The 14,462-nt window shown below is 63.5% G+C and overlaps 1 protein-coding gene across 12 annotated transcripts in view; it reads right to left on the reverse strand.

The window, feature by feature from the left end:
• The window catches only part of KCNQ2 (potassium voltage-gated channel subfamily Q member 2), a 78,288-nt gene that overhangs the window by 52,254 nt on the left and 11,572 nt on the right, over positions 1 to 14,462 (reverse strand). The window contains exon 1 of one of the 12 annotated variants that reach the window (XM_054674644.2): positions 11,882 to 12,012. The exons of the other annotated variants lie outside the window; for them this stretch is intronic. Coding sequence (XP_054530619.1) covers positions 11,882 to 11,922 — 41 coding nt within the window. The 5' untranslated portion in view covers positions 11,923 to 12,012. Of the gene's footprint in view, positions 1 to 11,881; positions 12,013 to 14,462 lie in introns of those variants that run through there. 12 annotated transcript variants of the gene reach the window in all.

Genomic DNA, 14,462 nt, shown 5'->3' on the forward strand with positions numbered 1-14,462 from the left:
CAGCCATAAAGGAGGCCATGCATGGGACACGCCCTCATTCCAGGCAATGTGAGAGACGCCTTCACCTTGACCGTGTTGCTGCCTCTCGTTCCAACCGTGCTCAGAACCAGGAGCCGGTGGGGACGGAGCCACAGAGCAGCCGCTTCCCCGTGTCCACGCCCCTGTACTGTCTTCACACTCGCCATCACCTTGCACACCCGGCGGCACCACACGACCGCCACGGAGCCTGTGGGGCCCTCCTGTGTCTCAAACCCGAGCCCTTCCCCGGCGCCCACATCCGGGTGGGTGTCAAGGGAGGGAGATTCCCCACACTCAGGATCTCCTTCCCTCTGTCCCCGAAGCAGTGCTGCAGTCCAACCTGGGTTCCGGGCACTGTCCCCACTCCCCTCTCCCCACTCCCACAGAGGAAATATTCCCTGGATGCCCCGACCTGCAGGGCCGAGACTGGGCACAGGCACGGGCATCCTGGGGGAAGTCCCTCCAGCCCGGATATGCCCACCCCTGACCTGCTGGGCCGGGGCACTGGCCACAGGCATGGGCATCCTGGGGGGGAGTCTCTCCGGACTAGTCACGCCCCCTCATCATTGGAGCTTCGGAGCATCACAGCACCTGTCTAGACCCACCCCTCCTGTCTCAGCCTTGCAATTTCCTTTCCAGTCTAGGGGTGCAGGGATGCTCATGGGATGGAGGCTGGCCAACCACGGCCAGCGAGTGGTGGCCCCAGAATCTCTGCTGGAACTACCAGGAATAAGACACCCCCTTCCCACAAAGGTTGTCAACTAGGAGGAGGCAGGCCTGGGGCACTGGCAGGAGGACGGGTGGGCACAGGAAAACCTGCCTGAAGATGAGGTCACAACGAGTAAGGCAGCACAGAGGGATGGGAGAAGAGGCCTTAAGACACATAATGTGAGCACCTGGATCCAGCTGTGCCTGAAGCCCCTTGGACTTCCAGGTTATGTAAGCCCATTCCTTACAACCCTTTGGATTTGTTTTCTGCCCCTTGCAAATAAAAGACCATGACCTTTCACGCTATGAGCAGCTGACATCGGTGTGTCCCTGCTGCGAGCCCACGCCTGACTCCACCATGCTGTGGCCACATGCTACTCTGACCCACAGCTCCTCCCTGGGCAGACAAGCCACGTGGCTGTGACACAAGCTGCCACGGATCAAAAAGGAAAAAACAAGTCCTCGGTGTGCGGAGCTATTTAGTGAGCACAGGTCAGCGTTGGCCGCAGTGCCTGGAGGGTCTGGAGGGTTTGGGGAGCAGAGGTCAGCATTGGCTGTGGTGCCTGGTGGGAAGAGGACCCCACTCCGCTCACAGCTTCACTGTCTTGTGGGAGAGCCCCTGGGGAGCACCTCAGAGAGAGGAGGGACTCACCAAAGGCCGAGCTCCACACCCCGGGAGAAGAGGGAAAAAGCCCCAGCGTCTGAGCTCCTGGGAGAGGAGGGAAGAGGGAAGCCCCAGTGTCTGAGGCCTACAGGGAGACTTCTCAGACTTTTGGCCACAGAGGCAGAAGGACAGGGCCAGGCCATCCGGGCACAAACCCGGGGCCCCCATCACCCCAGGCTCAGGCTCTGAGCCCCCAAACCAGGACCAGCCCACTGGGTGGTGGCAGCAATTGGAGCACATAATTGGGCCCACATCTGACACACAGCGCTCAGAGCAGGCCCCGTCCCGCACCATCAGTGCCATCACCAGCGCCCACACCCAGCACACAACCCTGCGCTGCCTGCACCCCTGGAACCCGCCCGCCACCACAGGAGCTCGCTGCCTCTGCCCCTACAGGCCCCTCACCCCGCCTCACCCCCTCCCTCACTTACAGGCCCCTCACCCCGCCTCACCCCCTCCCTCACTTACAGGCCCCTCACCCCGCCTCACCCCCTCCCTCACTTACAGGCCCTGCACCTCCACCACCACTCCTCCCCCACCCCTCCCTCACCCAAAGGGACGAAGTGCCCCAAACCCCCTTCCCACTGCTCCGGAGGGACCTAGACGAAACCCTGGCTGCTCTTCCAGAGGTCACGGCCCAGCACACGTGCAGGACGAGGGCGGCCGCAGAGGCCCAGCAAGGCCACCACACATGGGGTCAGGGCTGGATCTCCCTCCCCAAGTGGCTTTAGGCTTCCAGGAATAAGGCAGCACTGATGCCTGCCCCCGCTCCCAGGGCCCTGGAGCTGCCCCAGGTGTGGGACGCTGTGGCTGCCCCAGGCAAGGGCCGGGACTCCCTGAGGCAGCACTGGGCGCTGCAGTCACCCCTGGGGGCAGAGCCCCAGAAGACCTGCTGGAGGGTGGGGCAAGACCTGCTGTGGGGTGTGGGAAGACCTGCTGGGGGGTGGGGGAAGACCTGCTGTGGGGTGGGGGGAAGACCTGCTGGGGGGTGGGGGAAGACCTGCTGGGGGAAGGGGGAAGACCTGCTGGGGGAAGGGGGAAGACCTGCTGGGGGGAGGGGGAAGACCTGCTGGGGGGAGGGGGAAGACCTGCTGGGGGGTGGGGGAAGACCTGCTGGGGTGTGGGGGAAGACCTGCTGTGGGGTGGGGGAAGACTGCTGGGGGGTGGGGGGAAGACCTGCCGGGGGGTGTGGGAAGACCTGCCGTGGGGTGTGGGAAGACCTGCCGTGGGGTGTGGGAAGACCGGCCGTGGGGTGGGGGAAGACCTGCCGTGGGGTGGGGGAAGACCTGCCGGGGGGTGGGGGAAGACCTGCCGGGGGGTGGGGGAAGACCTGCCGGGGGGTGGGGGAAGACCTGCCGGGGGGTGGGGGAAGACCTGCCGGGGGGTGGGGGAAGACCTGCCGGGGGAAGGGGGAAGACCTGCCGGGGGGAGGGGGAAGACCTGCCGGGGGAAGGGGGAAGACCTGCCGGGGGGAGGGGGAAGACCTGCCGGGGGGAGGGGGAAGACCTGCCGGGGGGTGGGGGAAGACCTGCCGGGGGGTGGGGGAAGACCTGCCGGGGGGTGGAGGAAGACCTGCCGGGGGGTGGGGGAAGACCTGCTGGGGGGTGGGGGAAGACTGCTGTGGGGTGGGAGAAGACTGCTGGGGGGTGGGGGGAAGACCTGCTATGGGGTGGGGGAAGACCTGCTGTGGGGTGGGGGAAGACCTGCTGTGGGGTGGGGGAAGACTGCTGTGGGGTGGGGGAAGACTGCTGTGGGGTGGGGGAAGATGCTATGGAGTGGGGAAGACTGCTGTGGAGTGGGGAAGACTGCTGTGGGGTGGGGGAAGACTGCTGGGGGGTGGGGGGAAGACCTGCTTGGGGGTGGGGGAAGACCTGCTGGGGGGTGGGAGAAGACCTGCTGGGGGGTGGGGGAAGACTGCTGGGGGGGTGGGGGCAAGACCTGCTGGGGGGTGGGAGAAGACCTGCTGGGGGGTGGGGGAAGACCTGCTGAGGGTGGGGGAAGACCTGCTGGGGAGTGGGGGAAGACCTGCTGGGGGGAGGGGGAAGACCTGCTGGGGGGTGGGGGAAGACCTGCTGGGGGGTGGAGGAAGACCTGCTGGGGGGTGGGGGAAGACCTGCTGGGGGGAGGGGGAAGACCTGCTGGGGGGTGGGGGAAGACCTGCTGGGGGGTGGAGGAAGACCTGCTGGGGGGTGGGGGAAGACCTGCTGGGGGGTGGGGGAAGACCTGCTGGGGGGTGGGGGAAGACCTGCTGGGGGTGGGGGAAGCCAGGAGATCCCTAGCGCAGAGGTCACACAGGGTCAAGGTGGGGTCAAGGTTGAACAAGAGTGGCAGGCGCCCAGGTGAGAGCTGGCAGAGCAGCGTCTGTGGAGCGGAGGCTGCGGGGGCTCGGAAGCAGGGGAGGGCAGACCTGTGCAGAGAGCCCTTGGCATAACTAACTCCATCTTAGGAAAAGACTCCATTTTGTCTCACAGGGCACTCTACCAAGAAGGATAAGATGTCTGTTTAAAAACCAAAAAGCAAAAAAGAAGAAAACCTGGCCATGCATGGCGGCTCACGCATCAGCACTTCGGGAGGAGGCCGAGGCGGGCAGATCACTTGAGATCAGGAGTTCGAAACCAGCCTGGCCAATATGGTGAAACTCTGTCTCTACTAAAAATACAAAAATTAGCCAGGCATGGTGGTGCAAGTCTGTAATCCCAGCTACTTGGAAGGCTGAGACAGAAGAATCGCTTGAACCCAGGAGGCGGAGGCTGCAGTGAGCCGAGACCATGCCACTGCACTCCAGCCTAGGCGATAGAGCAAGACTCTGTCCCAAAAAAAAAAAAAAGAAACAAACAAACAAAAAAATGAAGACCAAGTCCAACCAGATAAGGACACACACAAGCCAGTCCTCCGTGCTCAGTTCTCCCTGGAGGCCTCTGTCTTCACCGCCGCTGTCTCACAGTCACCTGCAGCAGCCCAGGCCAGGCCTCTGGGCTGGTATTAACCCTCTGTCTTGTGTCTTTTTCCTCATGATGTTAAACCTGGCTTTGAGTGGAAAGTGGAACTTGACCAGATGAGCACACGGCAATGTACGGTCTGCAACACTGACCAACATGGAGTGGCCGTGACCGCAGCATGACCCAGAAGCTCTAGGGAGAACCTGCCTGCTTGGGGACTCCACGTAGCTCGTGGCTTTTGTGATTGAAACAGCATCAATAAAAGCCTGACCCTATGGAAAGACACAAACCCGCGTGGACCTCGTGTCAAGCCCATCCTGTGTGCAAAGTGCCTCCAGGACCTGGGGACTTGGGCAAGCTCCCTTCAGCCAAGAACAAGAGGGTGGCCGTGCTGTTCCAGGCTCGATTCACGACAGACACCCCCACGGCTTCCCTCTGCCCAGACCCAGTAATCTCCCCACTGAACACCCTCTGGATGTGGGGAGGCCAGCATGGCCCCCTGCAGCCCCCCTCCCACTCGCTGGAGACCCCCAAGTCCAGGCAGCCTGAGTCCTCTGGCCTGGGCAGGCGCAGTCCCCATAGCTCCGCCTTCCGACTCCCCAGCAGCGGCCTCTGCTGCACGGCCTAGGGCGTCCAGGGCAGGGAAGGCGGGGCACAGGGTGGTCCTCCCAAGATCTGCCCCGGGAAGGACCATGGCCGTGCTTCAGAAGCACCCGGGACCACGCGGTCTGAAGCAGAGGTGGAGGCTTCGGGCACAGGCGGCCCGGCCAAGGTCAGCCCCACCAACTGCCCATCCCAGCACCAGAGCCAACTGAGGCCTGGCACTGCTCAGCCACAGGCAGCGGCGGCCGAAACTGTGCCTGTGAAGGCTCTGGCCGAGCACCCAAACCAAAGATGAAGGCGCAGGGGCCAAAGCCACATTTTAAAGCGTCTCATGTGAAAACTGTCAGCATCTCTAGCGTGAGCCCAAGTTCAGATTCTACCCACACACACCCTGAGGACGTCCCAGCCCCATGCCATTGAGAAGCTGTAATCCAGTGCCTGCCTCTGAGCTGAGGGCAGCAGGCTGGAAACTCAGCACGACTTCCACGTTGCGGTCTTGAGGAAAATCCTTTTTCTTCCGGAAACCTCAGTCTTTGCTCTCAAGGCCTCAGCTGCTGGGACGAGGCCCACCCCCACGGCAGAGGGTCACCAGCTTCACTTGAAGTCCACTGAGCTAAGTGTTCATGCCGAAAAACACCTGCACAGCAGCGTCGAGGCAGGTGCGTGGCCACCAGCAGGGCACCATGGCGCAGCTGCGTGTATGCAGAGTGTATGCATACAGTGGGCATCACGGGCTGGGAGAGGACACAGGGGCCTCGGCCAGAGGCCTGGGACTGCAGCAGGAACGGGCTGATTCAGCGGTGCAGGCACGGAACACCCTGACTGATGCTGAAGGACAGTGGTGGGGAGAGCCAGGTCTCTCGCCGGCAGCTCGGCTCCAGGGCAGGTCCAGGCCACACATCCGCCCAGGACCCTACCAGCTGGCCTGCAGCCACAGAGAGAGGCCCCACCGGGACCCTCCTCGTGGGAACTGGGAGCCTCCACACAGGCCAGCCAGAATGCCTCAGCCCGGGACGACGCGCCAGCCGGAGCTCCAGCTGCAGGGGCAGGGGTTGGGGCGGGGGCTTCCAGGAAGAATAGTCCCTGCAGGCTGAGGGGAGGGTCCAGGGCCTCGTGAGAAGCTCGAAGCACAGCACCGCGTGTGGAGGCCGGGTGGGTCCAAGAGCCAGAGCCTGCCCCACGCTGCAACCCTCCCCGCCACCCCCAAGACCACAAGCCACAGCCAGGTCCTGCCCTATCCAGCTGCCGCCCCGCGGTGGACGTCGGCACAGCAGCACCAGGAAGGCCCTGTGTCGGGCACCCCAGGAGACACCAGTCCTCCGCCCGCCGCCACAGGCCCACGGCTTCCAGCTCGAAGGCACTGGCCCTGAGGCACCGTCGCCAGGGGGCACTCGGCCCCGCCCACGTGTGCGACCCAGAGGCCTCCGCCAGGACCCCGAAGCTCCCGGCTCCAGGCGGGGGCGCTGGCAGCGGTGCCGAGGCCCAGGCAGACAAACCACACGCAAGGGACGTCCCATTTCCAAGCCACGATTAATTTCCTGTGCTCGTTGGCCAAGTTCTTCAATTAACTGAGCCCTGGGAAAAATGCGCAGACATCTCGTGCGCCTTCTGCGGGCGATCCTCTGTCTGCCTAACGGGGTTTTCTCTGAACTCTCAGCGGGGTGGGAGCAGGGGAGGACGCAGGGGTCCCTGGCTTCCCAGTCAGGAGCCCAGAGGCTTGGAAGGCAGGAGGGGCGCCGCGGGGACACAGAGGGCATCACACATCACAGGAGGGGCTCAGGGACCCAGCTCAGCCCAGCAGAGCCACGCACATAATCCTGTGGGCTTCCCGGAGGAGGCGTGTACAGGGGCGGGGGGGCTACAGGGTACAGAGGAGTTGGCCACAAGGGGAGAAGGGGAAGGGCATTCCCAGCAGAGGGAGGAGCCGCTGGGGAGGCCTGGAGAGAGAAGGGCAGGCGTATCTGCGTCCCACCGAGGATAAGGCTGACCAGACTTGAGAACAGGGCGGGGTGGGGACAACGACAGCCCCACAGACTTGAATTCTGAGTCCTCGGTGCCGCATCCAGGAAGGCAGCTCCTCGGGCTGCAGGGAACCTTCCTCTAAACTAAAAAAAACGAGGCCCAGGTCCCGAATGTTCAGGACTCAGCCTGCTTCCTAAGGTGGCTCCGACCAGGCATCTCAGAGCATTCCAGAAACCCTGGAGACAGAATGCAGCCGGATGCGGCCGAGATCTGTGGCTCCTCCCAGCAGGCGTGGACCAGGAGGAATAAAGCCAGAATTCAGGGAGATGAATCTCGCAGCCAGGCCCTCAGAAGGCTCGGCTCCTTCCAGCTCAGCTTCCGCCCATCTGCCCCCGCCTCGCCGGCCCGCAGACCCTGCATGAAGGAAGCGGCTGCCCCTCCTGCCGCTGCCCCTCCTGCCACAGCCCCACCCGGAAAGTGCAGGCAACAGCTCCGACTTTTGTTTTTTAAGTTTTTAGAACAGATGGCACAGATGGCGCTGCCGGGGGCGGCCGGTGCAGGGGAGGCAGAGAGACGGACGTGCGAGAAGAGCCTTGGAGGAGGGAGGAGGCGGCACGGGGTGCGTCTGGGCCCGTCTGGGGGACGCAAAGATCCCGGTGCCTCGGCCGTGGCTCCAGGCCCCAGGACAGACCAGGGAAGAAACCTCCAAACTGCGGATAGTTCCCAAACGCACTGGCCAGCCATCCGGTCGGCCGAACCGTGGGGAAGACACAGGGGCTTCCAGGCCTCCACCCACAAACCGTGGTGTCCCCAAGACATCCAGACTCATGCCCATCTTAGAGAAGGGGAAACTGAGGCTCACTGAGGCAGGTGAGGGCCTCTGCCTCTGAACCAGGGGAGGGAGAGGGCGGCAGGAGACCCCTGATGGCATCCCCCAGGCCTCGGGAGAGGAGGCTCCCCGGGAACACTGGGACACACTCCCTGCCCATGTGGCCTCAGGGTCCTAGGCACAACGAGCGTCCAAATGTGGGACACTCCCTGAGGGCCAGCTGCCAGAGGCCTCTCGGGACGGGGCCATCACCACCTCAGACCCAGGCCCACAGTGAGGGTACAGCCCCTCCTGCACTAAGCTGGGGAACACAGCGCACCGCGGGGCACTCAGCTGAGGTCTCGCTGGCTCGGCAAGGGCTGCCCGCCCCCTCCTGCCCAGGCAGCGGCCAAGTCTGCAGGAAAAGAAAGAAGAGACTTCCTACGGGAGAATGGGGGAGGATGAGGGGAGGACGGTGGGAGGACCGGGCAGCTTCTCTGCAGCCCAGAATTACAACACAAAGGGTTTCGAAGCTAATTATGATAATGGGTTCAACTTCAGGAGCTTCCCTGGCAGCCGTTGCCAAGGAGATAAGGCAAGTAGCTGGTCCCCAGCCCCAGATTCAGGCAAAGAGTCAAGGTGGGGGCGGGGAGGATCCACAGAGCCCTGGCACCCACCACTGAGCAGAGGGGCAGGGGGACACCTGGACCGCGGGCGTCGGCTGGGGCTCACCGCACGTCCCTGACGCACAGCCCAGCCCCATGCCCATCAGACAGCCCCAGATCACAAGAGAGGCCATGGCGGGGATCAGGCACCCCGAATGCAGCCACAGCCTGAGCGTGGAGCAGCGGGGGTCTCCTCCTGGGAACTGGGACCTAAGTGCAAAGAGGAGAAGTTGGGGCAGGGAGGGGCCCGTGGGAGGGACCAAAGGGTCACCAGGCCAGAGGGGTGCCCAGTTAAGGCCGGACCACAGTCCTGGGGCCCCCACGCTGGCACCCTCAGGCCTCGAGATGCAGAAACTCCTCTACTCACGGGGCCCCCACCTCCGGGAGACCCCTGTGCTCATGGACCCCCCACCTCCAGGAGACCCCTCTGCTCACGGGCCCCCACCTCCGGGAGACCCCTCTGCTCACCGCCCCCCACCTCCGGGAGACCCCTCTGCCCACGGGCCCCCCACCTCCGGGAGACCCCTCTGCCCACGGGCCCCCCACCTCCGGGAGACCCCTCTGCTCACGGGCCCCCCACCTCCGGGAGACCCCTCTGCTCACCGCCCCCCACCTCCGGGAGACCCCTCTGCTCACGGGCCCCCCACCTCCGGGAGACCCCTCTGCTCACGGGCCCCCCACCTCCGGGAGACCCCTCTGCTCACGGGCCCCCCACCTCCGGGAGACTCCTGTGCTTCCAGGTCTCCCCCGCCTTCCTTCCCCATTCTGGTTGAAGGGGATATTTCTTTTCTGGGAAAGCATGACACAGACGCCGCCACCCCGCTCCTCACTCGCTTCATGCACTTGGGGAAGAGGAGGGGTCTGGGCCCCCCGAGTCAGTCCCACAGCCAGCCCCCTCGCTCTGCGACTCTGGATCCTCCAGTCAGGCCCCTTCCCCAGAGGCTGACTCCGAGTTGGCCAGGGCTGTTCATCTCATCTTGCGTATTTAGTTAAATGAAAACGGAACACGTGAAGGATGGGCGGGCAGGAGGGAAGGCGTCGCCACCTCACCGCCACCCTCAGCCCCTGCCTCAGACAGAGCCAGGGTTGGGTCAGGAGGGGCCCCTGACATCAAGACCCCACTCCCACTCCACGGGCTAAGCTTCTCAGCACACCCATGACCTGCCAGGAGGGAAGCAGCCCTACAGTCACGTGCCCATTTCACAGTCGGGAAAACAGAGGCTCCGGAGACTCTCAGAGGCCCACGCGCGGATTGGCCAGAGCTGGCTGGCTGCACGGCCCCCACCATGCACCCCTCTCCCACTGCAGGGGGTCCTGGGGGGTCCCACGCAGCCTCCTTAGGCAGAAATTCCCTGTCCAGAACAATGTCCATGCTGATGAGGCTGCACCTCCCCGGGGCTGGGGACCTGGGAGCCCAGCAGGGCCCCGGGGATGAGCAGGAAGCCAGCATGAGGCCGGAGTGGGCACCAGGTCCAGGACTGCTCGAGCCTCCCTGGGGACCCCGCTCGCCTCGTCCATTAGGCGGCCGCCGCGCTGCAACCTGGAATCTAATTTCACCATCTAATGAACTGCTCTGTTTCCAGGACACACGCCACCTCCCACCTCAGAAGTGACGGGCGCGGGCGCCGCTGACAGAGTCCAGGCGTGAACCGGGCATGAACCAAGCGTGATGGATCACTGCAGACCGCCGGGGCTGGAGGGGACATGGGCCACGCTCCTGCAGAGCTGCACACAGAGACCTCTCGCGTGGAGCCGCCTCATGCTGAGCACTGCGTGGCTTGTACCTGCCAGGCCAGGGTCCACCCTCATTCGGAGCTTCCGACAGCACCCACCTGAGCCTAAGGCCATGGGGCAGGGACGGGAGGTGGCCCAGGTGGGACCGAGCCTCCCAAACACTGGGTGCTCAACTGGACCCTGACAGGACACAGGTCAGGAAGTCTCAGGTCCTCAGAAGGCCCAGCTGCTAGCCTGATGCTCACGGCCTCCAAACGGCCTGGGCCTGCCTATGCCCACCTGCGCCCACCTGGCACCTACAGCCCTCCTTCCAACATCCTGGGCAGGGAGGCGCTCTCAGGGGGCTCTTGATGCCCCACACTGACCATGGCCCCAGGATGGCCACTTCCTTCAGCCAGCTGTGGCTCCCTCGGGAACAGGAGTGGAGGAGCCGGAGGTGGGGGTCCTGCCCACCTGCATGTTGCTCCCTAACCACTCCCGCAGCAGATGCCCAAGGCTCACAGGGACCCCCAGCCCCCTGCATTGCTGCAGCAACCACAGGTCCTTCCAGGGCCTTCGCCCCGGCCCAGAAAGAGGGGGCGTCCGCCATGCACCCCAGGGGCTCTGGGAGCTGCAGCTGTGGGCGGACTCCCAGGCCCTGGCAGGAAACCCGCTGGCTCAGCACGCGGTTAAATCAGCTCCCCGGGCACTGCCTCGTGACTTAGCAGTGCCTGCTCACGGTCCCTGGAGACGGAAGCTCCGCAGGGCTCATTTGTTCTCCATTAGTCACCTGTCCCACCCAGACCACAGGTGCTGGACAGAGACCCAGCAGGTGCACCAAGCAGGGCTGGCCAAAGTGCCCAGCCCAGCCCCACGCAGAGGTCCTGGCCCGCCCTCCCCGACCCCGCAACCTCCCTGGGCTCGCAGCCCCTGGCCTGGGGTCCCCTGGACTTTACTCTTCCTCCCAGCATGCCCCGGCTACCCACTCTCCACTGCCCCATCCCAACCCACTGAGCCCGCAGAGAAGCGCCCCTGTACCAGCCACTTTGATCCCAGAAGCATGTGGAGAAGCTGGGTGGGAATGGCAGCCAGCATAGGTGAGCCCCAGGCCCTGAAGATAGACCCCACCCTGGCCTGGCCCTCGAGGCCGCTGCAGTGCCTCATGGTGGACCCCACACGACCCATCCACCCTGCTCCCCTCCTGCCCTCGGCAAACGCCGTCCCTGCCCCAGGGCCTTTGCACATGCACTTCCTGCTGCCTGGAATCCTCTCCTACCCGCAGGTCCCAGAGCCGCCCCCTCATCCCCCAGGCTTCAATCTCAGGTCACTTTCTCTGAAAGGCTGCCCGACCATCCCTTCCCCGGGCAGCCCCCAAGTCTCCCTGGTGTATTCTCTCCAGGGCCCTGAGCCTGACCGAGCACTGTCCCACCAGAGCAGGGGTCTGCTCGCCCTCCCGGAGGCAGGACCCCACATCCTCTGCTCAGACAGTGGCCCCAAGTGCCCAGCCCAGAACCTGCACAGAGGGGTCTCCCCACATCCAGGCAGGCGGCAGCCAAGACCCTGCCCTGGCCAAGTTGAACCTGCTCGAGAGCCCAGGCTGGCAGCTAGGCCTGGGGCCCACACTCAGGCGTCACTGCACCGCCTTCCGCACAGCGGGAAGAGCAAGGCGAGGGCTCCGGGAGGGGGCCTGTGTGGGTCTGGGGGGCTGAGATGAGGAGGGCACGGCCCACCCAGGGCACCTGGCCACATGTGATGCAGGCTTCGTCCCAAGAGGAATGACGAAATGTCCAGAGACACTCACCGCGTGTCCACAGCAGCCTCACGGCAGACGCAACCCAACATCCAGTTGGTGGGTGGGTAGATAAACTGAGGTCTGTCCGTGCGGCCACAGGAAGGACGAGGCAGCGGCCCCCAGACACGGGGAGAATGAAGGAGTACCCTAAACACGAAGGAACCTGAGGGCAGGCTCGGCAAGGAAAGCCAGGCACAAAACGGCACCACGATGACAGCTCCACTTACACGAAACGTCCGAAGCAAACAGGCCGGGCCCGGAGGCCACGCCTGTACTCCCAGAGCTTGGCGAGGCCGAGGCAGGAGGACAGCTTGGGCCTAGGAGTTCGAGACCAGCCTGGGTAACACAATGAGACCCCATCTCTACAAATGATTTAAGTTAGCCAGATGTGGTGGGGCACCTGCAGTCCCAGCGACTCGGGAGACGGAGGCTGGAGGATGGCTCGAGTCCAGGAGGTCCAGGCTGCAGTGAGCTGTGATTGAGACACTGCACTCCAGCCTGGGCGAAAAGAGACCCTGCCTCAAAAATAAATAAATTAAATAAAATAAAATAACAGGCACGTCACAGAGACAGGAAGGAGACCGGCAACTGCCAGGGACAGGGTGGGGCACACGATGGCAGAGGGCAAGAGTGTCCACATGGGGTGACAAGTTTTCAAATAGGGCTGGTGGCGGCAGACCATCACTAAATTCTCCACTCTAAATGCCTCTGAATTACTCGCTTTAAAATGCTATCTGCATGTTAGGATAATTTAACCTCTATTTTTAAAAAACAAAATAAACCGTGTTGTCAAGGTCTGGGACAGCAAGCACACACAGGTAACCTGCCTGCCCATCAGTGGCTCTGTGCCCAGGGTGTCCACCCACTTGTGCCTCAGTTTCTCTCTGAATAGGACAGCTTTGGGTGGGGAGAGTTAACACTCACCACACCTTGTCCCCTCTAGACTCCTCCAGTCCATGGTGCTGTTGTCTCGGTAGGAAGGCTGGAATGTGGACAGGTGCGTTTACACTACAGGAAGCAGACGGCACCCGGGGACCTTGTGAGCTGTGGAATCGCCCCTTCTTCTGTGGCTGAAGCTTGCTCTGGCTCTGGCCAGTGTCCCCCTCCCAGCCCAGCCTACTCCTCCCCAAACCCGAGCCCCGGAGCTTCCCTGTCATGCACACCCCCATCCCCAACACCTTTGGGGACCCCTGCTTGGCCTGGCCTGGGCTCCTGACCCTGCAGGTCCCTCCCTGGCCTTACCCAAGCCCTTGGCAGCTTTGGGGAGCAAAGGCTTCATGAGGTCCCAGGGGAGCTGGGGTGGAGAGGGGCTCCCCCCACCCTCAACAAGGGGGCTCCTCCTGAGACATCCCACACTCCCTTCATGGGCTCAAGCTGCCTGTCAGCCCCACCCGAAACCCATTCAGGTGCTGAGGGCACCCCAACAGTGGGGCTCCTGACCGAGGCTCCCAGCAGGCCTTCCCCCCCACAGCCCCCCGAGACAGCCACGCCTAACCCCCTCCCAAGCAGGCCAGTGCCCTCAGCTGGTCCACGGCTCACAGCTCCAGTCCCTGGCCCCCTACAAACGTCCTAGTGAGTGCTCTCTCTCGGCCTCCACTTGCACACCTCCGGCGACGGAGGGCTCACCCCACAGAAAGAACCTCATTCCAACACAAGCCCCTCCTGGGCCAGCCTGCGTCCTCCCTCTCCCCTCACCAGCCTTCCTGGCCAGGGTGGCCTCATCACCTAATCACATTCAGGCAGACCCAGGGCCTGCAGGACGGCCCTGGATGGGACACATGTGGATTCCTCAAGCCTCATGTGGACACGTCCCCAGGACAGCTGTGGTGTCGACATCCACGCAGGGACACCACACAACACAGGGACTCTGCCGTCATCCATGTCCACAGGTGGCTGGACGGGTGCTGCGGCAGCCCCAGGTCAGAGACAGGCCAACTACCTGGCACGCGAGACTCATCTTGCCCATGAGAAGTGCAGACAGTATGCCGTTAACACCACAGCGGGACGGGACCGCCTGAATCCTATTCTGTTTAGAAACGCACAGGCGGGCGCAGACACCTGGAAAGAAACCAGGAAGAGCAAACGTCCTTCCCTGTTTTCCACGCTTTCCCAGTCTCCTGCGGTGGATGTGCTTACTTTGCAGTCAGAAGAAAATAAGCCACGACCAAACGTTTATTTAAGAAACGAGGGCGGCAGGGGCCGCCAGACCCCCTCACCCTGACAGACGCAGCCCTGTCCACCCGCCGCTCAGGCCAAGGCCCCCCCAACTTTCTTCACGTGATCTTAACTCAGCTCTTGGCTAATTAAATGGCACCCGTGGGAAGGGATGGTCTCAGATAAGCTGGCTCAGTGCTAATTGTAAAGGAGAGAAGCCGGTCATGTACCTTGCCCCAGCAGCCACCCCCCACCGATCATTCCTCGGGCACCTCCCAAACACCAGCCCCTTCCCCATAGCTGCCCAGAGGTGAGCCAAGCCCCTGACTCTATGGCCTGGGCGGATGCCAAACAAGAATCACACAAGGGGATCCTCTGGCCCACGAGGAGCCGCAACTGCAGCTCCTGGTCAGGACCATGGCCAGCACCCCGGGGG

The sequence above is a fragment of the Pan troglodytes genome, chromosome 21, assembly GCF_028858775.2.
Source record: "Pan troglodytes isolate AG18354 chromosome 21, NHGRI_mPanTro3-v2.0_pri, whole genome shotgun sequence".
Lineage (NCBI taxonomy): Eukaryota > Metazoa > Chordata > Mammalia > Primates > Hominidae > Pan > Pan troglodytes.